At 52.3% G+C, this 23846-nt stretch overlaps 8 protein-coding genes across 8 annotated transcripts; 2 read left to right on the plus strand and 6 right to left on the minus strand.

Annotated features, from left to right (window-relative positions):
• Nucleotides 1–286: 286 nt before the first annotated feature.
• VC83_02116 (uncharacterized protein) lies at nt 287–682 on the minus strand (the record flags this gene model as incomplete). The annotated part of the gene is made up of 1 exon (XM_024465785.1): nt 287–682. One exon carries the CDS (start codon nt 680–682, stop codon nt 287–289), a length of 396 nt encoding a protein of 131 aa, XP_024326763.1.
• Nucleotides 683–836: 154 nt separating this feature from the next.
• On the minus strand, nt 837–2126 carry VC83_02117 (uncharacterized protein; the record flags this gene model as incomplete). The annotated part of the gene is made up of 1 exon (XM_024465786.1): nt 837–2126. The coding sequence occupies one exon, from the start codon at nt 2124–2126 to the stop codon at nt 837–839; it is 1290 nt and encodes a 429-aa protein (XP_024326762.1).
• A 2348-nt stretch (nt 2127–4474) lies between these two features.
• Nucleotides 4475–5314, minus strand: VC83_02118 (uncharacterized protein). Its single transcript, XM_024465787.1, has one exon. The coding sequence runs from the start codon at nt 5151–5153 to the stop codon at nt 4845–4847; it is 309 nt and encodes a 102-aa protein (XP_024326765.1). The 5' UTR covers nt 5154–5314; the 3' UTR covers nt 4475–4844.
• Nucleotides 5315–10860: 5546 nt separating this feature from the next.
• VC83_02119 (uncharacterized protein) lies at nt 10861–12295 on the plus strand (the record flags this gene model as incomplete). Its single annotated transcript, XM_024465788.1, has 3 exons — nt 10861–11029; nt 11085–11792; nt 11847–12295. Exons 1-3 carry the CDS (start codon nt 10921–10923, stop codon nt 12293–12295), a joined length of 1266 nt encoding a protein of 421 aa, XP_024326764.1. The 5' UTR covers nt 10861–10920.
• A 1281-nt stretch (nt 12296–13576) lies between these two features.
• VC83_02120 (uncharacterized protein) lies at nt 13577–15479 on the minus strand (the record flags this gene model as incomplete). Its single annotated transcript, XM_024465789.1, has 5 exons — nt 15251–15479; nt 15015–15174; nt 14831–14883; nt 14081–14673; nt 13577–13924 (listed from the first exon to the last, which is right to left on the minus strand). The coding sequence occupies exons 1-5, from the start codon at nt 15309–15311 to the stop codon at nt 13577–13579; spliced, it is 1215 nt and encodes a 404-aa protein (XP_024326530.1). The 5' UTR covers nt 15312–15479.
• Nucleotides 15480–15630: 151 nt separating this feature from the next.
• On the minus strand, nt 15631–18785 carry VC83_02121 (uncharacterized protein). The gene is made up of 2 exons (XM_024465790.1): nt 16747–18785; nt 15631–16686 (listed from the first exon to the last, which is right to left on the minus strand). Exons 1-2 carry the CDS (start codon nt 17528–17530, stop codon nt 15881–15883), a joined length of 1590 nt encoding a protein of 529 aa, XP_024326531.1. The 5' UTR covers nt 17531–18785; the 3' UTR covers nt 15631–15880.
• Nucleotides 18786–21843: 3058 nt separating this feature from the next.
• VC83_02122 (uncharacterized protein) lies at nt 21844–22191 on the minus strand (the record flags this gene model as incomplete). Its single annotated transcript, XM_024465791.1, has 2 exons — nt 21844–22088; nt 22143–22191. 2 exons carry the CDS (start codon nt 22189–22191, stop codon nt 21844–21846), a joined length of 294 nt encoding a protein of 97 aa, XP_024326532.1.
• A 492-nt stretch (nt 22192–22683) lies between these two features.
• MRPL4 (54S ribosomal protein L4 mitochondrial) lies at nt 22684–23833 on the plus strand. The gene is made up of 2 exons (XM_024465792.1): nt 22684–23280; nt 23350–23833. Exons 1-2 carry the CDS (start codon nt 22759–22761, stop codon nt 23596–23598), a joined length of 771 nt encoding a protein of 256 aa, XP_024326533.1. The 5' UTR covers nt 22684–22758; the 3' UTR covers nt 23599–23833.
• Nucleotides 23834–23846: the final 13 nt, after the last annotated feature.

The raw sequence follows: 23846 nt of genomic DNA on the forward strand, positions 1-23846 counted from the left end.
ACAAGAGGTCACGGAGATGAGGAAGGTGAGGTAAGTGATTAATGTCTATAATTCCCGCTTCTGCTTCCAATACTACAAAGTTCATCCACCCATCCCGTGCCCATCTCCTTCTCCCCGCCCCAGATAAAAACATGAAAAAAAAAAAACATCGAGTACAATTCTTATTCTCGTTATTAAGTCTACAGTTTATCCCCCCGTCTTCCCCATCCCATCCATCACCCCGCATCATCCCAGAAGAAAGGCAGCAAATCATAATAAAACCCAATTTTGCTTTTCAAAGGGAATCTCATCCAGAAAAGTATAAAATGCCCTCCCTCCCAAAACCACCGTCATCGAGGAAAGGCCGTGAAACCAAAAATGTGAAGTGGTGTTTGATTATTTTTTGTGGTTTGTTGTGGAGAAAGTTGTTTGCTGTGGAGAACTTGCGTGGAGTGAAGAGTGAGGGTGTTTGCTTGCGTGTGTGCGATGAGAAGCGTGTCGAGTGAGAAGCATGCGTATCATCATTCGTTTCGTGCCAGTAATCGACAGTTCCCGCTCGAAACCTCCCCCATCCCCCCTCCCATCCCCCCTCCCATCTCCACCATCGCAAGCAGATACAGCAAAAGAGTATTAAAGGATCGAATCGTAAAAGTTGTTGTAATAGTAAAGTGAAGAGTTCATCCCAGTCCCATAACCCGCCCATGCCCTATTCCTCATCATAAAAAAACAAGTTACCAAAGGTAAAAAACTCCACTCGAGGTAATCGCGCAGAAAAAGCAAACAAGTCTATAATCGTCCAATCCCAATAACCCCCATCCCATTCCCATCTCATCACATCAATCAATCCCATCACTAACTCATATCCTCTCCAAATCCCCCGCCAGCGACCCGGCCGTCGAGCTCTGCCCACTCGAATTAAACCCACTCTCCACACTCAGCAGATCCTGCAGCGCAACCTTGGGCACCTGCGGCACTGGCAACTTGCGCTGCGCCCCGTCCGCACGAGACATGATATCGCTAATCGTCATCCCCTGCCTCGGGCCCTGCGGCGTCACGGTACTCGGATTATTGTACTGCTGATCCAACTTCTGCGGCTCCATCGGCGCCAACGCCGGCGCGTGCTGGAGACTCAGATTACGAATACCCGGCAGATCGTAGCCACTCCCATACGGCGCAATGTACGGACGCAGACGCGGCGAGTGCGCGGGCGTCGCGAGCGGTGTGTGGTCGGGCGTTGGGGATAGGGAGTCGGAGAAGGTTGGGGAGGAGGGCGCGGTGGACTGTGGGGAGTTGGGACGGCTGCGCTTGGCGTGGCGGTGGGCGTAGTGGTCCTCCTCGTTCTCGTACGAGTGCGAGCGCGACATGGCGTAGGCGGACAGCGAGGGCAGGTGGTTGCGGCTGCTGTGGCTGTAGTAGGGGTGGTGTCTCGAGCTGCAGTGCTGGGGGAGGTGCGTGGCGGGCATGCTCTCACGCTCGACTTGGGTTGCGGCGGTGGCGAGCATGTTGATGTCTAGCGAGTGCTGCTGGCCGTTGTTTGGGCTCGAGCCATTGCTGCGACCATACGGGTTGAGATTCGATGGAGGTGCCGTGGCGTATGTAGCGTACGAATGAGGTGGTGAGACGTTGGGTGAGCCAATGGCCGATGCGGGTGCGGAGCGAGAGAAGCTCTGGCTTGGTGGTGGCATCATGTTGGCCATGTCTTGCTGTTGTCCGTGCTGTTGTCCGTTCTGCATGGGGTTGACATTCTGCTGTCCCTTGTTGCTTCTCCTCGAGTTGGGGTTGTTGTGGATTCTCGAGTGGCGGGTGAGCTCATCCGATCGGCTGAAGCGCTTGGTGCAGCCCTGGAACTGGCAAGCGTGAGGCTTCTCACCGGTGTGGGTTCGGATGTGTCTGGTCTGGTGCTCGAGGCGGTGGAAAGCCTTATCGCACAGGGGGCACTTGTAAGGACGTGGCAGGTCGGCTCTCTCCTCGCCGCCTTGCTGCCCAGATCCCATGTTGGGCATCATACTCACAGCTGCCATTTCTGCCTCTTGCTGCTTCTGTTGGTCCGACAGGAACGCCGATTTTTGCCTCGCAGCCTCTTGATCGAGGGTAGATTGCGGGTTCAATAAATTTGAAAAATCTACTGCAGAAGAGGCTCGTTGCATGTGATCGCCGCCGCAACGTAGTCGAAAGTCTTTGGTTGAGGCGACAATAAGGTAATCTCGAAACAAGCAGTGACGATGTTAACGAGAGTACGAATCAACGTTGTCGATAATTGATCGTTGGGTCGAATTGTTGCTGGGGGGGTTGAGTGTTTTGGGGGGGGGAGGGGGGGGGAGGGGGGGGGGGGGGGGGTGGTAGAAGGCGGAAGTGATAAAAATTTGGGTGTATGTTGGGTGGTGTTCGGTTGAAGATCGTGGAGAAGGTCGAGTAGTCGTAGTATTGTAGTAGAATAGACGGGGGGGAACGAGAACGTTTGTGGGCGGACGTGGGGATGATATTATAAAAATTGTCCGGGGTGGGGGGGGGTGGGTGAAGGGGGGGGTGAGTGAGGGGGGGTGTGGTGGTTGAAGTGGATTTGGAGGTGGAGGAGGGGGGGTTCTTGGGTGGATGTGGGTGTGGGTTGGTTGTGTGGGTGTGGTTGTATGGTTGGTTGTATGGTGTGTGATGTTCCTCTGCGCGGCAAGTAACGATTTTTGTGAATTGCGAATTGTGAATTGTGAATTGTGGCGTTGATTGTATCGGGATAAGACGTATCTCTGCTGGTCCTGCTACTATTTCTTGTCTTGTCTCTTCTTGCTTTGTTCTTGCTTTGTTGGCTCCTTTAATAGTGACGGAATGGTTCAGGGCGAAACTCGGTATACTTGTAGATTCGTTTCGTACGTTGTCAGACTCTCTTCCCCGCAAAAGTGAGATGGTGGTAGGTGGGATGTTTCTGGTGGAAAATGAGGCTTTCCCTTGTCGGGCTATTTTTCTCTTTTTTCTCTTTCTTTCTTCTCTTTCTTGTCTTTCTTGTCTTTCTTGTCTTTCTTCTCTTGGGTTCTCTTGGGGATTTTCCTCCTTTTCCTCCTTGTCCTGTTGGGAGAGCCACCGGAAGTTGCAGTGATCCAGTTGGGGAGCAGCGATGATGTGGCTATGATGATGTGGCCCGGCGTGCTTTTAGGCTGGGGCGCCGAGGGAGATTTGTAAGGAGCAAGAATGGTAATGTGGGGAAGAATCAACGCCGAGTCGTGCGAGGAGTTGAGAGAGAGGTAGTGCCGTGATTGCCAGTCCGCAAGAGCTTAGAAATCTGGAGTACGGAGTTATGTAACCGAGGGCGAAGGGGGATCGGATGTCTTGTACAGTAGTGTTGTGTTGTGTTGTGTTTTTGATGTCTTTTATGTCTCTGGTTATTTCTCCAGAATTACGTAGAGAAACATACTATGTAGATACGTAAAATCTACGACGATGGTCCCTTCACTCACATTCACACTACGAATCCACAAGGCAACAAGGCAGGAGCCATCTCCGTACAGTAGTCTAGTTAGAGTACCAAAGAGTACCAACTAAGTACGTACAACAACTGGAAAGGTATTTTTCACAAGCCAAGCCATGCACCAGATCGACGGGGCTGGAGCAGTACGGAGTACTGTACTCGTACTTTAGATATGGGAGATGTACGGAACATGGGAGCAGTACGGAGTACTGTACTCGTACTTTAGATATGTACTTTAGATATGGGAGATGTACGGAACATGGGAGATGTACGGAACATGGGAGATGTACGGAACATGGGAGATGTACGGAACATGGGAGATGTACGGAACTTGGGAGATGTACGGAACATGGGAGATATACGGAACATGGGAGATATACGGAACATGGGAGATATACGGAACATGGGAGACATACGGAACATGGGAGATATACGGAACATGGGAGATATACGGAACACATGGGAGATATACGGCTATCCCCCTCCCAGATCCGCACTCTGATTACCCATTTTTAGCATCGAAAAGGGGGGTCGTAATCGTACTGTAATGGCAACAACAACGGATCGATGGCGTGCTTCCCGCCGCCGCCGCCGTTTCCATGCGTGAGAAAGGGAGATGGACAGTCGCTTTGCTCAACTCTACTAGGGTTACAGTACCAGCTAACAATAAATCCCACCACCAATTCCCATACACCCCCACACACCTCCACACACCTCCACACACCTCCACACCCCTCCACACACCTCCACACCCCTCCACACCCCTCCACACCCCAGCTACCAGCTACATACAGTACTAGAAATCCCCACCCCATCGCACCCCATCGCACCCCATCGCACCCCATCCCACCCCATCCCACCCCATCCCACCCCATCCCACCCCATCCCACCCCATCCCACCCCATCCCACCCCATCCCACCCCATCCCACCCCATCCCACCACCCCATCCCACCCCATCCCACCCCCTCCACCACCCCCTCCACCACACCACCACACCACCACCACCGCCCATCCCTCCCAGACAAAACAAACACGTCCTCCACTACACGTGCCCGATAAGAAAGAGTAGGAATGGGATACAGGGCTGCCATCCAGACCTCCAGACAACTTCCATCTCGGCACAGGCCTCCGTAGACTCGGTACCTGAACCTCATCAAAGCGAGCCACTCCACCCCCGTTCCTGTATGTCCCCTGCCCCCAGCTTCCCCAGAGCCGAGGCTCATCTCTATCCCCGTACCCGTAGTACGTCCTATAACCAAAGATACAAGATACACCACCTCACGTCACTCGCCACTTGCAACGCACGCTCAAGAAATGCTTGCTGTACTTTCTCCCTCCTCACCGAACGACCGCGGTCCTCAATCCCCCGAGGTCGCCGAGGATGAACGACCCCCACCGACCAAACGCTCATGCTTCACCGCCGTCCCCATTGACACCTCCCCCCGCATCCGCATGTGAACTTTCCAACTTTCCAACCACCACGGCATAATCTGCACCCGTCGTCTTCTTATTACACCGAACCGTACGCATTGTCTGACACGGCGCCACGGCCGCGACAGCGCCGGGGGGATGGCCGATTGTCCCCTGAAGTCCCGTGCTGGCGGGGCCTGGCCCCACCAGCACAAGGCCCCTGCCTGTCCACTCCGTCATGTTGAGGGGACCCCCAGCCGCTGTACCCGGCAGGCTGAGCGGATCTGATAACTCAGGTTTGTGCATCTCTGGCGCGGACGTTGGGGAGTTGTCTCATGCGCTGTCGGTGCAGGATCACTCCGTATAGACGTCTCTCTTGGTATGCTCGTATACGTATACGACTCTCACCTTCCCGGCCACGGTCCGGCGGCTTTTGGCCAGTTTACCCGCATGCTTGCCACCATTTCACCACACTCCCTGCCTCCTGGCGTCCTCCCACCCACCCACCTTCCAGAAACCACACACACACCATCGACGCTCTTGCTGCGAACACGTTACATCGCCGCACCTTCCCCCCCCCCCCCCCCCCCTCCCCATAGTCCCGTCCCTGCGAGCCGCAAGGTCGTAGGGACGGGACTATTAGCCTTTGAGATGGCGCCGTTTGGGTAAATTGGCTGGGAATAATATTACCTGCGTAGAGTTGGTAGTACTGTATGGGGGACAGGACGCTACATACAGAGCCGCCGATCTATGGTGCAGGGGGAGCTGAAATCGCCTCGAAATCTACAGCACCATCGATTTGTGGGGAAATACACTATCCCCCCATATCATCCTCAACCCACCGTATATTCACTCCAAAACACAGATCTCAGATTTGGCGCCTCCACTGTCTCACCTCGCGTAACCCCCTTCGCGGCGCCACCGTGCGTACGCGGGATCCCGTTTGTAGGTTTCGCTGGGTGGCGTGCGAAGTGTGTCCTGTATGGACTCCCTATCGGGCAGGCTGGGGAATGCATCCAGATGGACGACAGCGCTGGGATAGGATACGATGGGGATGGACATTGCGCAATCACGATACTTGGTACGTACGTATGTGCTTAACCCTTCGTTGGCTGGCTTCTAGACCTTACACAGAGTAAATTCTTGTATACCTTGAAACAGAGATGACACATATTACATCAGCCTCCCGTGAAGCGTCATCCTGCCTAAATAGGTAAAATAGGAAAGCAAATCTTAAAAAAGAACCATCATATCTCAATTTTTCCTTTCTTTTTTCCCTGTCCTTTGTTTTTTCCCCTGTATACTTTATTTTAGCGAAAACCAAGTAAAAAACCAGACTTGTCATAAAATAAAGTTAAAATTCGTGAGGCGGACCAACCCCCGCATCTCAATCACCACACTTGGACAAATCAGTCCTGTGAGACAATAACCCCGCAAACACTCCCCGCATTTCCCCAGCCAGCCAACAAACAAGCCCAAAGTTCGCAAAAATTTCGTTTTGTTTGTCTCTCACTGCACCACGCCGCCGCGCTGTACGTAAGGGGAGGGGACTGCTATGCACCCACTACCCTGGGGGTCTGGGTAGTGGTACAGTACAGCCCATACAGTAGGGTGGGTTGTAGTTAGTCCGCGAAGCGATCGCGCCGAGTCTAACCGTGGCGGAAGGGAGATGGGACATCAATGTAACGAGGTAGTGGATCTGGGGAGGGGTGGTTTCAGGCGGCCTGCAGCTGCTTCTGGGGTTGCACTACGTTTAGGGAGTGTCTTGGATGGGAGAGGGAGGGTGATGTGCTGTCACTCACTCACTCATACTCGCTGCGATTCACGAATCTGAGACTTTTGGGGCTGCCTGTGCAACCCCCCAGGTTCCCAACTCCGCGACAATCAGCCAGCCAGCCCCGTTCGCATTAGGCTAAACCGCCTGCGCTGTGCGACCGGCGGCCGCCGGCGTCGGGTCGGTGAGATTGGCGGGTTCTGGGGGAAAAGAAGATGCGAGGCAAGGTGTGTTGGTTGCTGTGGATGTAGGTATCCGCGAACCTCGCTCGCAATAATGTTCGACTACGCCAACAGTACCTGGGTTCCCCGCAGCCTTCCCCGCACAAATGCCAGTATCCGGGTATCTCGTCCGTTCACCCAGCCCGCGCGGCGTCGTGCCTCTGTATCAGCGAGCAGGAGGAGCAAGAGGAGCAAACGCACGGCTGATCCGAGCACACAGCCAGAGAAGTCTCATATCTCCCCCTCATCTCGGATCTCCTCCGGCCCTCCTCCCCCTCCTCCTTCCTTTCTCTGCCAAGGCCCAACCATCACTCTATGACGTCACGACTGTAAGCGCGGGTTGGAGGGTACAGGACAGGGTGTGCGGAGGCGGCTTGGCGGTGGCGCGGCGGCTTATACATGTGTGCGTCCCCACAAAATTGGCGGCGCTGACGATGCAGCGGGGGTGATGGAGGCTTGGCTTGTTGAGGCGCGTGTCTCGGCGGTTGACGGTACGAGGTTGCAGCGCTGTCACCTTGCTGATGTTGGGAATCCCCCCCACGATCTACCCAGCTGTGCCCCCCACTTTGGGAGCACTGGTGTGCAATGCGCTGTGATGTGCTGAGACAGCGCGGACAAGCGTGCCAGCGATGTCAGTTCCAGATATTGCCGGGAGGGGGGACAAATCTCCGAGAGAATCCGATCAGATACAGCGCTCCCTCGATCCGTCTATCCCCGAGCGCTGGGCACGATGCGCGGTGGAGCGTAACGACTGGATCGGCCGGAGCCAGTAACCCTGATTTTGACCATTTTGGGGGGCTTTCCCTTCGCGGATGGGGGAAACCAAGTGGATGCCGGACGGTGATTAATCCGGGTGATTCCTTTCCACCCAAAGCGGCACGATCGATAAATTTGCTTGCCTAGCTCCAGTACTTTGCAACATAAAAAGCTTCCCCACATTCATCTCTCCTTCCCAATGCGTAAAATCTGAGAAGGAAGCAGCCGCCTAGTAAGCAAAAACACGTGTTCCCACAATTTCTGATGTGGCTTTTTTGTCCATCGAGTCCCTTTTCTCGCCACGAAGCCACCGTGCACGCAAAATATCGAGTCGGCCCGCAACGCCGGCCATACGACGGACTCTCTCCGATCTGACCTCAGCAATTGAAGATTTTCATGATACCCTCTTATCTGTCCCTCCACGCCGTTTCTCTGCCCCATCGTAAGCCCGCCCCGTCTCTCCCTTTGCCTAAACTCACACGGGGGGTCGCGATCCGAAGTCCTCCGGCGGGGGCACCAGCAGCCTCTGCCGTGGACGATACAGCGCCTACGTATCGGCCTTCTTCCCTTCTCAGCTGCATACTTGCACGGTAGCACTGCGGAAACCGTTGGGGAGGGTGGAGATGGTAATCTCGAACGGCTCTTTCCATTACGGCGTCGCCGCCGTACAATGTCCCACCGCGCGCAGCAGTGCTGATGACGGGTTAATGAGTAACCCCCCTGCTTGTGCCCTTATCTCCCCAGGCTGTACCACCCTTCACCTACCCCCTTTTTTCCTCATCTTTCTAGCATGTGAAAGTGAAACCCTCCTTTCTCTCTGATCCTGCTATTTTAGGCAATCGAGAAGAACTTGGAGATCTCTCTCCAAATAAAAATGGGTTCCCCCGTTCCATTTCCCCATTTTCACATGTGACAAATCGTCACCTGTAAAAAATAGTCAACTTCTCCACATAATCGTACATAGGTACGAAGGTGAGAGAAAGAAAAAGCTATGGCTCCACAAAATTCAACTAAATTTTTTGGAGAAATACTCCAACAAAACCCGGCTCCAGCGGAAACCTGGCAGGGTGGTGCCCGCTCGGCATTCAAAGCCGGGGCTTGTTCAATTTCTGATTTTGTTCCTTCGCCACGTTCCCGAAGCCTGGCTCCGGATGAGAAGCCGAGGCGGTACCTGCAGTTGGTGCCAGATTGGGGAGAGGGCAGGGTATGGGGTCGAGTTGGTCGATATCGCTTTTGACACAGGGTTGAGAATGAGGTCTGTCACATGCGAAATGGTATACACGTGTAAGTGAGAGAAAGTTACGTCGCTGTCTATCACACGTATTCATACCTTGTCTCCGATGCATAGGGACGTCCGATGTATAGGGGCGTCCGATGCATAGAGGATGTCGGTATTCCTCAACGTTTGCTGTTCCATCTCCCCTGTCCACTGTACCATCCAGGGTTCTCCTCTTCATCCATCTTCGTCTACAAGGCATCTTCCTTCCCTATTTCCTGGGGTATCTATTCTCGGTTCCGGAGAGCTTGTAGCGGCTCTCTCGAGCCGTTTCAGTTCGTATTCCTGGGGCTCATCGGATGCTGCCCAGATTCGTCATACCTGTTCGGACACGTCGCTGTCGCTATCGCTGCAGGATCGGTGGCTGTTGCGTGGTGCATGAGGCGCATTACTGTGTTGGGACACGACTGCATTTCTGTACCGGGTTCTTGAGTGGATCGGGGGTCCTTGCGATGCTAGATCTTGCATCGAGGTGTCTGGCCAGCTGGTCTAGATCTCGTTGTTTATCTCGTTTGTTTCATATTTATTCTACTTTACCTTCCTTTAGTTGACCTTGCTCCGGCGGGGTTATGTATATATCTCATCGTTGTTCACATGTTGCGCGGTCAAACGCTCGATCGTCATAAAGGATATGTTCTGGGCTAACCATGAATAAATCATAAATCAACTTCCCGAATAGTTAGTAGTAGAATATGGAACGCTAATGTTGCTTTTAGGTGCTATTATCGTAGGTTTTAGAGCGTAGAATTAGTCTTATAGTAGATAGAGCTTATTATGTAGTTAACGTATTTCACATACGAGCTGGTTACTAAATTTCTCACCCAAAATCAGGAAATTTGCAAGATAATAACTCAACAACAACTTGATAATATATTCTAAAACTGTGTGTACAGCTTGGTCTATACATGTAGATTTCTTTATTCTAGCTTTAGAGCAATTAGACCAGTAGATGTTAAGATATAAAGACCTAGTCTAAATCTTAGTGCTTATACATAATATCTTCAGAACTACAATATAGATTATTCCTAAATAACTGGATAAGGATTTAACTAAGTAGAAAAGGCTAGGAAAATATTTTTAATATGTACTCAGTCAGTATTATCAAGCTGTTGTTGAGTTATTGTCTTGCAAATTTCCTGATTGTGGGTGGGAAATTCAGTGACCATCAGTAGGGTTGAATAAAGCATTTAACTACTGCGTATAAGTTATGTAAATACGTTATACTATTTACATAACTTATACGCAGTAGTTAAATGCTTTATTCAACCCTACTTAGTAGCAATATAACGTGATATTCTCCAGCAAATACTCGGGTATACTCGGTCACGTGATATTATATAGCAAATACCCATATACCGTATTTGTACCCCGCCAGCTCATTGTTCCCAAACACGACCACGACGACGCGCTCAAAGATGTAAATAAGGTTGTGGTTTCGCATGACGCTGCAGAGTTACGTTGTATCAGGTTGGGCAAAAACTTAGATTTCTGAATTTTTTGTAACTCAGCTCTCCTTCATCCTATCGATGCTATGTTTGGGATTCGGCTTGTAACCGCTCGCGATCAGAGCTGAATGGCTGTAAGCGCTCGACTGGTCAGGGCTGAGTACCGCCTGACAACCGCCAGGAATCAGGCTGGCCTATCAACTTGCAACATAGCCAATTCTTCCACGCATCATCCTCTAGAACGGCACACCATCGATAACCTAGGCACAGTTAGGAACAGTCAGGGACGGCCAGGGACGGTCAGGAACCACCAGATGCTGTTTTTATCCAGGCGTTAGAGACATTTAGAGACAACTCTAATCTCACGAGAGGTTGGTATGGGCGAATGAGAGTCACCATGGTTTCAATAAGGCTCCGGATTCCAAATGCTGGATCAGCAGGGTGTGATGATTCTCATTCGTCGCTCGTTCCTTACTTTCTTTAATCTCTAGGCAGTCCCATCGTGCGCTTTCCTTTATCACATATTACTACCTACCGTGCTTCATTTCTTTGTGCTCAGTAGAGGCGCTTCTGTGAAGCTTGCAATGTGCTGCGCGCAATCATGAGTCTGTTGAGCAGATACCTAGACGATGCGTATAATGCCTGGATGGGCTCGCTGATGGGCTGCTGCAGTGCACGGCCGAGGGACCCAGACCGAACTTCGATCCGAGGTAATGAGGCTTCATACATATCCGTCAAGATCTCAGACCGCTGACAGTTACACAGGCTTCGAGAACCCCCGCACCATCTATCACCACCAACCTCAACTCATCCCCCCGCCCTCCGTGCCCCTCCCTGGGAGCAAGCTGAACTTGTACAGCGGCAGCAGCACCAGAACAAAGCGTCCCTACATCAGCGCGCCCTCCGACTTCCGTCACGTCCAGCCCTCACCCCCACCACACCTACCCCGCCGCAGCTTCCGCCCGCTAGAACTGAGCATCTACCTCCCCGCAAACCAGCTCTCCCCCATCCTCCCACACTTCGATGACGCCCCCGCTGCGGCCCCACAAGCGCATACCCGGACCGTCTCAGCTCTATCAAACTTCTCTATCCCCCGCAAGGCAGTGCCGTCATACTACCAGCGCCCCTCCTACGACGCCGAGTACTCAAGCGCCGACACAACCCCCAAGTCACTCGCGGAGTCATTCACGCACTCGCTCCGCCCACGCCCCAGTCTCCCAGGCAGCCTGAGCACGCAACAGCTCCTCGCAGCTCTCGACGACGAGCCGCTCAACTACCCACCCCCCTCACGCCTGCGCTCAAACACCTCAAACACCCTCCCCATCCTCAGCGAGCAGGTCGAGCGCGTGAAATCTGTTCTTCTCGAGCGCGAAGCCCTCGACAAGCGCATCCGCGATGTGGACGGCCTGATCGAGGAGCGCAGAAGCATGTCTCTCAAGAGCCGCCCAGCAAGCATTTACACATCTTCCGAAGGTTCGTCCACCCCACAAACCTCAGATATACCGCTCCAAACTAACAAACCCTCAGAACCAATGCCCCACCTCACCACCTCCGAAATCGAGCGTCTCCGCCCCCGCACCACAACCCCCCTCCACTCCCCCGCCTCAACAACATCCTACACCTCTCTCCCCCCACCCCCCCTCCCACTTCTCCTCCCGCGCCCTCCCCTGCGGAAAAAGAAATCATTCTCCCGCGTCTCAACCTGGCTCTCCGGCAGACACAGCCGGCAACTCTCTCTCGACAGCGTGACGAACGCGCCCGTCCCCGTGACAGCGCGAGACGGGTTCTATCAGTGCGTTGACGCGAGGTTGGAGGGAGGGGGGAGTTTGAGTAGTATTGGGTCTGCGTCCGAGGAGGATCTGATGGGGCCGACGAGCTGGACGAGTGTGTCGGAGGTGGGGACGTTGGTTAAGGGGGTGGAGGGGGAGGCGGAGCGGTTGGGGTTGAGGGCGTCGAGGGTAGGGGTTGCTTTTTGATACTTGGGGGTTGTAATGTTAATAGTTGATTTGGACTGACGATGTCGATACCCTGTTTGTTGGAGTTAAAATAGGCGGAAGTGTGTATAGCTGCGATGGCATCGCAGGTTTAGTTAGACCGGCTGTGGTCCGGCTTTGGATACCATATGTTACTATAATAATACTCTGTCTGTACAACACAAAAGATATTTTTCTTATTTCTATATATCCTTTCATTGCTGGTTCCATCCCGCCTTAAACCTGGGTTTGCTCCGTCTCAATGTGTTGCACGCCTGCTACAAGGGTTCTATGTTGTTAGTATCCGAGGGCTGGTATGAATATTCGAACTATCAGAATTTAATTTTGGGGAATGCTTTGAAGGAACTGGCAAAGGCAATTATAGCTATATGTGCGTAAGTTCATCTATTCCACTTATAATCACTATAAACAGTGGCATTGTGCATATGCACAGTTCCTCCTTCAAACATTGGGTGGCAGGAGTATTCGTAGGAAAGGGGGGTGAGCGACAGCATTAATCGGTAACTTAAAGAAAGAGCCTGATGCTTCATGGACCCCCTTTATAGTTGAAACTGGACCTATCTATCCGACCTGCATGCTAGAGTCTGCTGTGTCAGAGAGCAGACGGATTTTAGGCCGCGATGCAAAGATCTGGCTAGAGCACAGGGGTTTGCACGTAACACAAGTTATCACACTGAAGATTTACCAGTGGCCAGATATCGTGTTTACATCCTCTCCTTTGCCGCCGTCGAACTTCTGTCACCGTCGAACCTCTGCCACCACCGTTGAAATTTCTCACCGCCGCCTGTGCCCCTTTCTTAGCTTTGACATGTCATCGTCATCATGTCTACAATCGACTGTGGCGATAATTGTGTAGCAACATTTGACGGCTTTGCCATTGTATAACGACTCTCGTGTTGAGCATGTTGAGCATGCTGAGCATGTTAATTATGCAGCGTTGGAATTTAAATGGTGGGCGAGGTTGAATGTGAGGCGGAGATTATCACTTGCACAGAATCTTAATTTACCTGAAAACAGCTATGTTGCTGCCCGGGAGACCAGACTGGCGTTTCCAACTTTGCCTGCTTGTTAAAAACCGATTCAGGCGATAGGGTATCTTGGTTCTGCTGTTAGTTGGCTGTCAAATTTGATTGCATCAAGGAAAGAAATGAGAAGAGCGCTTCGATGGGCCCCAGTGTTCATTTATATTCCTAATTGGGTACAGACAAGACCCAGAGGATTTAGGAGACTCTTCCTCCCCGGCCCCCTTGCGGCCCCTATCTACTAACCCACATAACCGGACGACGGTAAACCAGCTCCCACAAGGGTGTGGCCCTCACCATTCACATCCCCACCCTCCCCCCCATCTCGAGGTGTCTCCCCTCCACTCCCTCCCTCCTCACCCCCATCCCACCCCTCCTCCTCTTCCTCTGTCTCCGTCTCCTCCCCAGGCACAACAAGCACATCCTCACTCCCCTGCGTCTGCGGTCCCAACAACGGCATCCCCACTTCATCACCCTCATCCCATCCATAATCATCATCTCCCAACCGTACCCCTCCCTCTAGGATCTCTTCCGCTTTGCGTTTTCGGCCGCTTACGAGTTCTATGATTGGTGCGTCTTCGATGCCGTTCTATACGCTGTTAGTGCTACCCCACCACCAAAGTAAAAGGAGGAAGGGGAAAGAGGAACAGAAAAAGGGGGAAAGAAAAGAACTTGCCGCCGTAACAACAAACCCCCCAACCGCCCCCTTCACCCCCTCCCTCCCCTCCTCACAACCCTCACAAACCTCCCCCCCCTTCCCTCCACAACACCACTCTCCCCCCACCCCACCCTCCCAAGCCGCCCCCCCAATAGCCGGTACCAACGCCGCCGGTCCATGAGGTTGCAGCTGCGTGACCGTCTGTGAGAGAACGAGGAGGGCGATGTGTGAGGTTGCTGCGAGGCGGCGGAGGGCGTTGATTAGGGGGGTTATGGGGTTGGAGCTTGAGCTGGAGGGGGGGTGTTGACGGGTGGGGGGTGGGGGGAGGAGAGAGGAGGGGGATGAGAGGATTAGAAGGCTTGTCTGTGGGGGGAGGGGATGGGAGAGGAGGGCGAGGAGGTGGGGGAGGGCTGGGGGGGTGAAGGTGGTGAGGTTTTTGAGGAGGGTGGATGCGGTGGGAGGGGATGGGGGTGATAGGTGGGGCGGTTGCGATGGCGGTTGTAATGGCGGTTGTGATGGCGGTTGTGATGGCGGTTGTGATGGCGGTTGTGATGGCGGTTGTGATGGCGGTTGTGATGGCGGTTGTGATGGCGGTTGTGATGCTGCTTCAGAAGTCGGTGTGCTGAGGGAGGCGGACAGGACAGCTTCAAGGCGTGGTCCGGGGAGGGGATGGCCGGCATCTGAAGATATTAGCTTAATTTCAAAAAGGGGACAGAGATGAAGAACAAGGCTGGGGAACTGGTGAACCGCCGCATCTCCACAAACGCCCACCAAGAGCCACCAAGCTCACCCCTCCATCTCCAGACAAAGAAACTCAATAAGTAGGGGCCAACTCACCAACCCACACAACCCCCTCCCCCCTCCTCAACGCCGCAACAGCAAATTGTAATCTACCCACCAAAACCCATCAGCCTTTCATTCCCCACCAAGTCCCCCTCCTCTCCCCCACTGTGCCGTCCCCTCCCCAGTCCCCCAAAACCCCAGTCCTCAAAAATAGAACAACAACAGAAGAAGAACTCACCCAAACCCCCTCTTCCCCACCCCCGGCGCCCCAAAAACCTCCATCACCTCCCCCCTCCTCACCCCCAACAGCGCATCCAACCCCTCCACCCCCATCTTCACATCCTCTTCCGCTCGCTGCGCTGCGAGGGCTTGTGCTGCTGTCTGGGTTGGGAGGCGGTCTGGTTTCTTTGTCAGCTGCTGTCTGTCGATGATTCGGCCGGGGGGGGGAGCTGGGGGGGGGATGGTGGGACAAACGCGTGCTTGGTGGTGGGGATGAGGGGTCAGGCGCCGTGGCGGCGGCGGAGGCGGATGCCATATGGCGGTGGGGCGCAAGTGTTGTGGAGGCTGTGCCAAGTTTGTTTGGGATGGGTGATTGGGGGATTTGCGGGGAGTTGTGGTTCTTGGTTTTAGAGTTGATGTTTGGGGTGGTGGGGATGATGGGGGGGTTGATGGGTATTATGGATGACAGGGTTATAAATTTTGGAGAGACGCGTCTTGGGGTTTGGGGAAAATTATATTGATATTGGGGTATTGGGGAAAATCGACATGTTAACACAACCACCAGACTTTTTTGCCCCATTTATTTTGATCGAAGTCCACCATATAAGAACGATGGAACGGAATCAGTTTTAAATTATGCACAATTTTTGGATTTTAGTCTAATCATTTCGAGGGACATGAACAATCATCTCTACCTATAAACCCCCACCAACCAAAGCCAGAAGAGCCACCGAAGCCCCCCAAAAACAAAAACCACACAAGCAAGCAACAATGCTAATCTACAGGATGACACACATTAACAAAAAATATGCCCTCCCAGTCTTTATCCCTCCCAATCTTTGCCCAAAGTTCCTTGTCTTTTGTGGTATACACGAGAAGAAGAGTCTAAATGAAGTCTAAGTTGGAGAGGTTGCCGTATATAGGCATGGAGCCACGTCCGTTCGCCATCGATCCCATCTCCTCGCTCGCAGGCTGCTGTTGCTGCTGCTGTTGTTGTTGCTGCTGCATGGAGCTGCCATTACCCTGACCCGGGTATTCATAGTGCTGTCCATAAGGAGGACCGCCGTGGCCGTACTGGTGACCATTCTGTCCGCTTGGGGGTCCCTGGTGGCTGTACTGCTGGCCGCTGTGGCCGTTGGAGATACCGCCGTGGTGACCGTTGGGGATGGGGTAGGCTGCGAGCTGCGGGTTCATGGACGCCATTGTGCTGGGGATTTCGCCCATGGTGCTGGGGATCTCGCCGTTGTAGTTCTGTTCGAAGCTGGTGCGGCCGGAGCCGCTGCGCGAAGGACCGGCCATGGTGCGCCTGTCGCGCCCGTCATTGCTGCCGATTCGCTTGATGATGCTGGCCCGGGAGAGTTGGCCCTGAGACAGCTGGTCGTCGTTGGGGTTCGCCTGGCCACCGGGCATGCGCCCATCCGCCATGAGGTTGAATGGGTGGAGACCAGGGTCCGTGGGGACACCGTTCAACACGTTCATGTTTCTCATCATATCTCCTTCAGTCGTGGCTGGGAGGGTATTTTTGTGGGCGGGCTGGTTCTTCTTCAAATGAGACTGCGCGTGGGACAAATGGCTGGCCCCGGTGGGGTTTCCACGGCGGATCGAGCATTTTTGGAAGTGGCGCTTGAGGATATCGCTCCTGGAAAACGTATCGCGGCAGAGAACGCACATATATGGGCGGTCGCCGGTGTCTAATGGCGGAGTTAGCATCAATCAATCAGGTGTAAAACAATTTGTTTTGAAAAACTTACGTCTGAGAAGATGGCGCTTTAGATGTTTCGCGTGCAGGTATGTCTTCACACAATGAGGGCAAGGGAACTTTCCATCGGCATCCTTGGCCGGGATTTGGGCATTCTTGCTCGCGCCTGGGCCCGTGGCGGCGACAGTGGGGCGTCCGGGAGCACTGGGAAGGATGCCTCTGCGACCTTGTGATCCAACAACGTGTGTGGGGACCTCTTCATGTGGAGGGCCTTGTTGCCCGTAAGGAGATCCCATGCCCCCTTGCATCTGCTGATGCATTGGGTGCTGAGCGTGCAATGGTGTGGATGGGTTCATAGGACGCAATGGCACCAGACGGTTATGAGTTGGACCCGGCGCGGGCGCAATTGCTTGCGGGTGCGGATGAGACATGGACATCGAGCCCTGAGGCATCATGCCCGACGAATTGCTGCTATATGGCTGAATGGGCTGCTGGTACGAGGAGTTCGGCTGGAGGTGGTACTGGCGAGGAGCGGGCTGGCTGCTCATCTGCTGGAATCCCCCATTGCCCGTCGATCCAGGTGTGTTGGGCTGGGTCGAGGTCGGAGTGTGTGGCGCGCTCAGCGGCTGCCCATACATGGAGTGCATGGACAACGCGGCATGCTGTGCCTGCAACGGCGGAAGCGTCTGAGGTGGCAGCGACGCGTTTTGTTGAAGCTGCTGGGGGGCTATCGAAGGCAGCGACGAGTATATCGAAGACGAGGTGGTCGGGAGGTTGCTGCTCGAAGACTTGTTGTTGTTGTTGCTGCTACTACTACTATTGGCATATTGATCCATGATCGTGGATTATCGCCGATGTACGTGAAGAGAAGTCCTTGGACGTGTCTTTGAGTCGCAGAATAAAAGAGAGGTCTACTAATTGTTTGACCCCGCCTTGTGTTCGCGCCTGGGCTTGGAGCGATGTAAAAGATCAGAAAGTACTCGGCCCAACCGTCATGCTATTCCGCGTTTTCTCTGCGTTGAAGATTTTGCGAGGATTTTCTGCGGGAAGGCCGTTGTAGCACAAAGAGATTGTGCTGTGTGTGAGGCGATAACGGCGAAAACAACGTGTTTATGCGATAAACGCACGTCTAGCAAGGTAAAAGGTGGATCGAAAATGAGCGACAGCGAAGAACCACAGGGCGTCTATTAGGAACGGATTGAGGCTCAAAACGTGCACTGGAGCACTCTCAAGTTCTTTTTCGCGATTGTGTTGATGGATAGAGTTAAAGAGTGGAGACTCGAGGGGAGAAAATGGGGATGAGGGGCGCGTTGGGTTGTCAAGAGATTCAAAGAGGGCCCGGGGTCACGACTATTAAGATTTAGGAGAAAAAAAAACGAGGGCGAGAGCGGATAGAATTCAATCAAAGAGAACTAAAGAGGACTAGGAGGACTAGGAGGACTAAATTGAACACATTCGCCCGCAGATGACAACGATTGGCGCAGACAAGACCAAGGAAAGGGAAAAAAAAATCTAACAAGAGCAGCAACGACGGGCCTATGGGAAGGGGGATAGGCAGTTTTACTGGGAGAACTCGAGTAGCCACGAGGCAAAATTGGGGAAAGAAGAGGGCAAGAAGGGCGGAGTAATCAGGACTCCCTATTTCCTCTACAGGGCATGCTGAATGCCTCCAAACTTTGAAGAAATCGGTTCTCAGGTAGCCCCTAAGTCATGCTACTTTCAACCACGCCGCCGCAGCAAAGCAGTAGCAGTTGCAGTTGAAGTTGCAGTTGTAGTTGCAGTTGCAGTTGCAGTTGCATTTGCATTTGCCAGCCGAAGAGCGGCGAATTTCCGAGTTAGATGACGAATATCCCAGTCCGCATCCCCTAGTCCTCCTAGTGTCTCTCTTAGTCTCCGACAAGCCCTGGTCTGTAGACGAGATCGTTGGGAACTATTGCACTACTATTTGCAACGCCGAGGGACTCTGGAGAGAGAGGTATAGTAAGCGGTAAATCGTGCGTGCGTTCGGGGCCGAAGAGGGAAAGTCTAGAGACTAGAGACAGAGTCTAGAGTAGAGTCTAGAGTCTCGAGTCTAGAGTCTAGAGTCTAGAGTCTAGAGTCTCGAGTCTAGAGTAGAGTCTGGTACTGTATGATGCGATATGTGTTATGAGCATACCGAGTCTACCAGTCTTACGGCCTATATTCGGGCGGCAGTGGCGACACAGCGAACGCACCGAGAAGATCAACATTCCCATTGTTCCCCCCTATATCACCCCTATATCACCCCTATATCACCATCACAAACAAAAATAAAAAACAAATAAAAAACAACAATAAAAAACAAAAACAAAAACAAAAATAAAAAATAAAAAAAGTCTCGGAACCGAACGACGCGGACTCAGACATTCAACTCGCGCACGCAAACATGGCAAAATATGCCCATGAAACGTTCCTGCTATGTACTGATTGTATGTATACTATACTATACAGGTACACAAAAACCTACATATCTTGGAGCAAGTACGCTTGCTTAACTCGAGACTAATCAATCCTCTTGGGCTTCGGCTGCGCCTTGTACGCCCGTGTCCAACTACCGGTTCTTGCAAGGTCTGCGCAGACTACGGACTATTCTGAATGGAGCATCGCAAAATGAATCCCAGGCTGATTGGAAGAGAATCAACCCGTCTCAGCTGTACTATACTTCGCCGCCGGACGGATGGATGGGCTATATCCCTGACCCGAACACTTTCTCGCAAACCTCGCCATTTGTTGCACATCTTGGTTTGTTTCGGAAAAGTCCTTATCAAAATACTCGTACTTTGGATTAATAAATGTATGTACCCTGTAGTAGAGTAGTCCAATAAAAACCCGAGTAATGTTATGTTGCTTTACCACTCGTACGTACGTGACGCGTTATATAGATTGTTATTCCTCGCAACTTTTTAAAACAGCGTCGAGGTGGAACTACGTACATGGGTCCCCTGTTAACAATTATTGACCCAAAGTACGAGTATGCTCATGCTGCTGATCCGTTTTCAACTCGCTGCAAGACTTGGTCTGGATGGTCAATCGTATCCCCAGTCTCGAAATGATGTCAGATTTGAGACGAGGGGGTGGGTTGGGTGCCACCGCGATCTCATTTCTTAAACCCTCGCGCTCGCCATTATCCAATTTCACACAGGTCAGTTGATCTTATTGCTTATGGCCGCAAAGGGTTATCACCGAAATCCCATGTTTTGGAAGTCTCGTTATTTCCCATTATCTTTCATATCATTCATTCATACAGTATCAATCCTCCTGTCCGTCTAGGTATTCTAATATCATCATCCCCCTCCGGGCCGATGTTACCTTGCCACATGCCGGGATCCGAAACAACCTGGCTCAGCGAGTCCGCCACTCGCAACTTTACCATGTCCCCGGCGCGAAGCCATCTAAAAACAGGCATCCTGCAACCCTCGACGCCCAGTAACCTTTGGCTGCTGATGCGCCATCTGGTCAAGCGTCCATGGTTTTGAAGAAGGGCGCCAAATCACCACACTCCCGTGTCCGCGATGACCCTGCTTTGTTACCGCTTTGCCAATGCGGAAGAGTCGCGCGGAACTTGCTGTCTTGCCTCCCTGTTACCATCCCACGTAATCTCACGTACTTCGGCCAATTCACTAATTCACTAACAATGTCAATGTCAACATGTGCTCCGTAATTGTTCGCCACGCCATCCATGGCTTCAACGGCCAAAGGTGAAGAGACCCTATTCATTCGCATGCACGACATATCCGCATAAAACGGACTCTCTGATCCGGCTCTGAGGGGATTAATTGGTGCGACAGAAGCCATCCTGTACTCAAACGCGGGACGACCACCGCTGTTCGCGAGTCATTCAGATACATAGTTGCATCGCATATCTGGAACGACGAAGCAACCTTGGTCGATACCTGTACCGTACCTGTCCATTGGCCGTGCACCACGTGCAGCGCAGTAATTTTCAGCTGCCCAGCTCCCTTGCCCATCTCCAGAGATTATGCGCCCGATTATGTGCCCATGAAATAGCTCAGAAATCGTAATTGGCCAGCCCAAAAAACAAAAGTACGCGTCGTCTCTCCGATATCGTCGTTCGCTACATGGGTGGGTAGGGAGGGGGCGATGCGAAAGCTTGCCAATAATAACCCTCCCCCCCTCTCCAGCACAGAGCCACAAAACAGTGGCGCTGACATGGAGCCTTGATCGTTTTGTATGGATCATCCCCTTTCCCCCCTCCCCAACAGCAAGCCCGACTTTTGTGCGAGTATCACCAGTAGAGGAGGGACTCCACTCGTAGAAGAGAAAGGAGGCTTCGATTTCGTCGCACAAGCCGGGAAATGGGTCCCTGCGCCTTTTTCGATTCTTGAGATGCCCCAGTAGCTTATTACGACGTCTTCTGGGTGATATAGTGCCCCCACTGTAACTTTGGGAGGTGTGGTTTGTGCGCGCTTTTGGCAATCGTTGATGTGTGCGAGGTGGGTGTGAGGGTGAAGGATAATTGATTGTATCAGGAAAAGGGGCGAATTCTTGGAACCTCGAAGATTTGGTGCCGTTGATCAGCTTGGATGGCAACGGGTAGAGGGACTTTATTGATAGGTCGTCGAGGGATGGTGGGAGGGCTGTGAGGACGGTTTACTTGGACTCCGACGGTAACAGGCTGGTCAGTCCTTCGCTGCCAGCGCACGAGACGTGTCAGAAAACGAGAGTTTGCCAGTAGTCGACAGGCTGGCAGTAATGGAGGGTGACTAGGAAGGAAACTCTTCGGGCCAGAGGGTTCGTTTGCCCAATAAATGAGGGTAAGCCTAGTAAGGGAAGTCGGTAGCATAGGCGACTGAAAACCAAGGGACCGATATGCCCGTTCTGGTACGTTTTGCTAACGGTGTATACGTGTTGATGGGTGCCTGTATATCCAGAACCTGACGCGTTTTCCTCTCGCTGTTGTTGTCCTGAGGATCTGGTCGCCGCCCCTTTTTTTCTCGCCACTACCCCTTTTCTTGTCACCACACCCCTTTTTCTATTTCCATTCAGTTTTCCCTGACTTCCCGACGGGTCGCTGCCCGGGGAGGAGGCTCTTGCCCTGCCACTTCCGCAATGATGCCAGCTGTCTCATTGGTGACTATGGCCATCTCGTACATGGTTATGTACGCGACGCTCAAATCTGGACGGGCCGATCAGACGGGCAGTAGGCCATTTGTTGGGCGTCGCCCTTGACTTGGAACACTTCTCCCGCCTCGTCCTCAGACGCGACAAAGAGTGACCAGTGATCGGGCTCGCCAGGAACCTGTCTCTGGGTCACCACCGAAAGGACAAGTGGTTTCTCTCGGAGCGCCGTGTATAGTACACCATCGGATTTGACCTGACGATGTAATGAGGTTGATACTCTTTGGTTATTTGTGGCTGGCACTGGCTTAGCTAGGCGTTAATTCTTGTATAGTAAATAGTACCAACTACTGATCCTATGCACTGGGCTGTTCACGTATTGCTCCGATGTACGTGCCATTCTATATATAGATTTACTGAAACTATTTGATACTAATAATTTTTAAAATATAAAAATGACAGTAATAATTCCACGACTAATGGAAATACCTGTATACCACAATACCCACAAATCATACCAAACTTAGTCACGGCAATTGGTATTCCGTGTATTATTCGGAAGATTCAGACACTAAATATTATATTTTAAGAAGTGCCCGTAGCCAAAAACCCTCATTTTGGTAAGTAGTACCTGGAACAGAGCGAGAGCTGTGTGTACGGTTATATGGGACTCGTTCTTTCCAATATATACACAAAAAATGAGCTTGTGGATACCGATTCAAAAATAGTATCAACTAGGAAAAGGGAGTTTCTGAATTTCAACTGAGAAAGGAATCCGTGTGAATATCGTTCTGAATCAATTGTGCTGGTTCCTGCCAAGAAGCCAATTCGACCACGTCACGTGAAAACCTTAAATAATTTCGCTAGCCGATTTATTGAAGATGCGCCTGGAGGGCATCCTGACTTCGAGCTGTAGGAAAGAGCGAAGCTAGTTCTCCCACAGAACAATTGGCTACTTCAGACTGAGATGTCGACATCTGCAGTAGTGCGGCCAGTCGCACAGCTTCTCTTGAAGCCCACACGAACTCACCATGTCTCTCTGACCTTCCTCGCTCCCTCAATCGTCAAGACCCAAACCTCTCAATTCTCCATCTCGCGACAATCCTTCTTCCCTCGCGACTACAACCGTGACAGAGGTGTCAGCACAGTCAGGAGAACTGGCCCTCGCCAGCCCCTGAGTGTCTCCAATGACCCTCTTCCGGAACCCGTCCTCGACCCCAAAAAGCGGAGCAAGCTCCGTGTTGACGAAAACCACGGATTATATCAATTTTTCCACTCGAAAGAGAAGGCGATGAACACACCAGAGGAGGACAATAGCCATGGCCGCCCCTGGAGTGCAGAGGAGTTGAGGCACAAGAGCTGGGAAGATCTGCATTCGCTGTGGTGGGTGTGCTGCAAGGAGCGGAACAGGATTGCAACGGAGACACACGAGCGAGAGAATCTTGAGGCTGGTTACGGTGACTACGAGGCAAAGGCGAGGGATATTGCTGTAAGAAACCATGCATTTGCTTGATATATTTACATCTACGGGGGCTCCATACTGACAGTCTTTATCCAGGTCCGGAGAACTCAGCGGGCGATTAAGCAAGTACTTACTGAGCGATACTATTCATGGGAAGATGCGAGGAAGTTGGCAGCGGGCGATCCGGAGGTTGATCTCTCTGGAGAAGGACCAGCACATACGCCGAGCCTGGATGCTTTCGAGTTAGAAGAGCTGACTGCGGAGGAGCTCGAGGCTGAGGCAGCTGAAGCGGCCGCGGCAGAGGGCACCGAAAAGGATCAGCCGGTCAAGCCTCAAACGGTATAGTGAGCTTAATGGTATCTATTGGGAATCCACAAGCCATATAAGACAAAGGGGTCTATCTGAACATAGACCCACGCAAAAGCTGGCAGGGTAATGACTGTCTTCGGTCAATGTTGTATTGGAGGCTACGGAAGCGCATTTGGATGTAGGATAAAGCTGTATAAGATAGAGATCATCTTTGTGTAGGAGTATATAGCAAATTACTGTTACCAAACGACATTTATGGCGGATAATTCCGGCCCGTTGCGACT

Source organism: Pseudogymnoascus destructans (assembly GCF_001641265.1).
Source record: "Pseudogymnoascus destructans isolate 20631-21 unplaced genomic scaffold scaffold_4, whole genome shotgun sequence".
NCBI lineage: Eukaryota > Fungi > Ascomycota > Leotiomycetes > Thelebolales > Thelebolaceae > Pseudogymnoascus > Pseudogymnoascus destructans.

Bases quoted from the DNA above. Each gene is read 5' to 3' on its own strand.
- MRPL4 (XM_024465792.1), top strand. From the start codon at position 22,759: ATGTCGACATCTGCAGTAGTGCGGCCAGTCGCACAGCTTCTCTTGAAG. The intron at 23,281-23,349 runs GTAAGAAACCAT...GTCTTTATCCAG, and splicing joins CAAAGGCGAGGGATATTGCT to GTCCGGAGAACTCAGCGGGC.
- VC83_02121 (XM_024465790.1), bottom strand. From the start codon at position 17,530: ATGGATCAATATGCCAATAGTAGTAGTAGCAGCAACAACAACAACAAG. The intron at 16,687-16,746 runs GTAAGTTTTTCA...CTCCGCCATTAG, and splicing joins AAAGCGCCATCTTCTCAGAC to ACACCGGCGACCGCCCATAT.
- VC83_02118 (XM_024465787.1), bottom strand. From the start codon at position 5,153: ATGCACAAACCTGAGTTATCAGATCCGCTCAGCCTGCCGGGTACAGCG.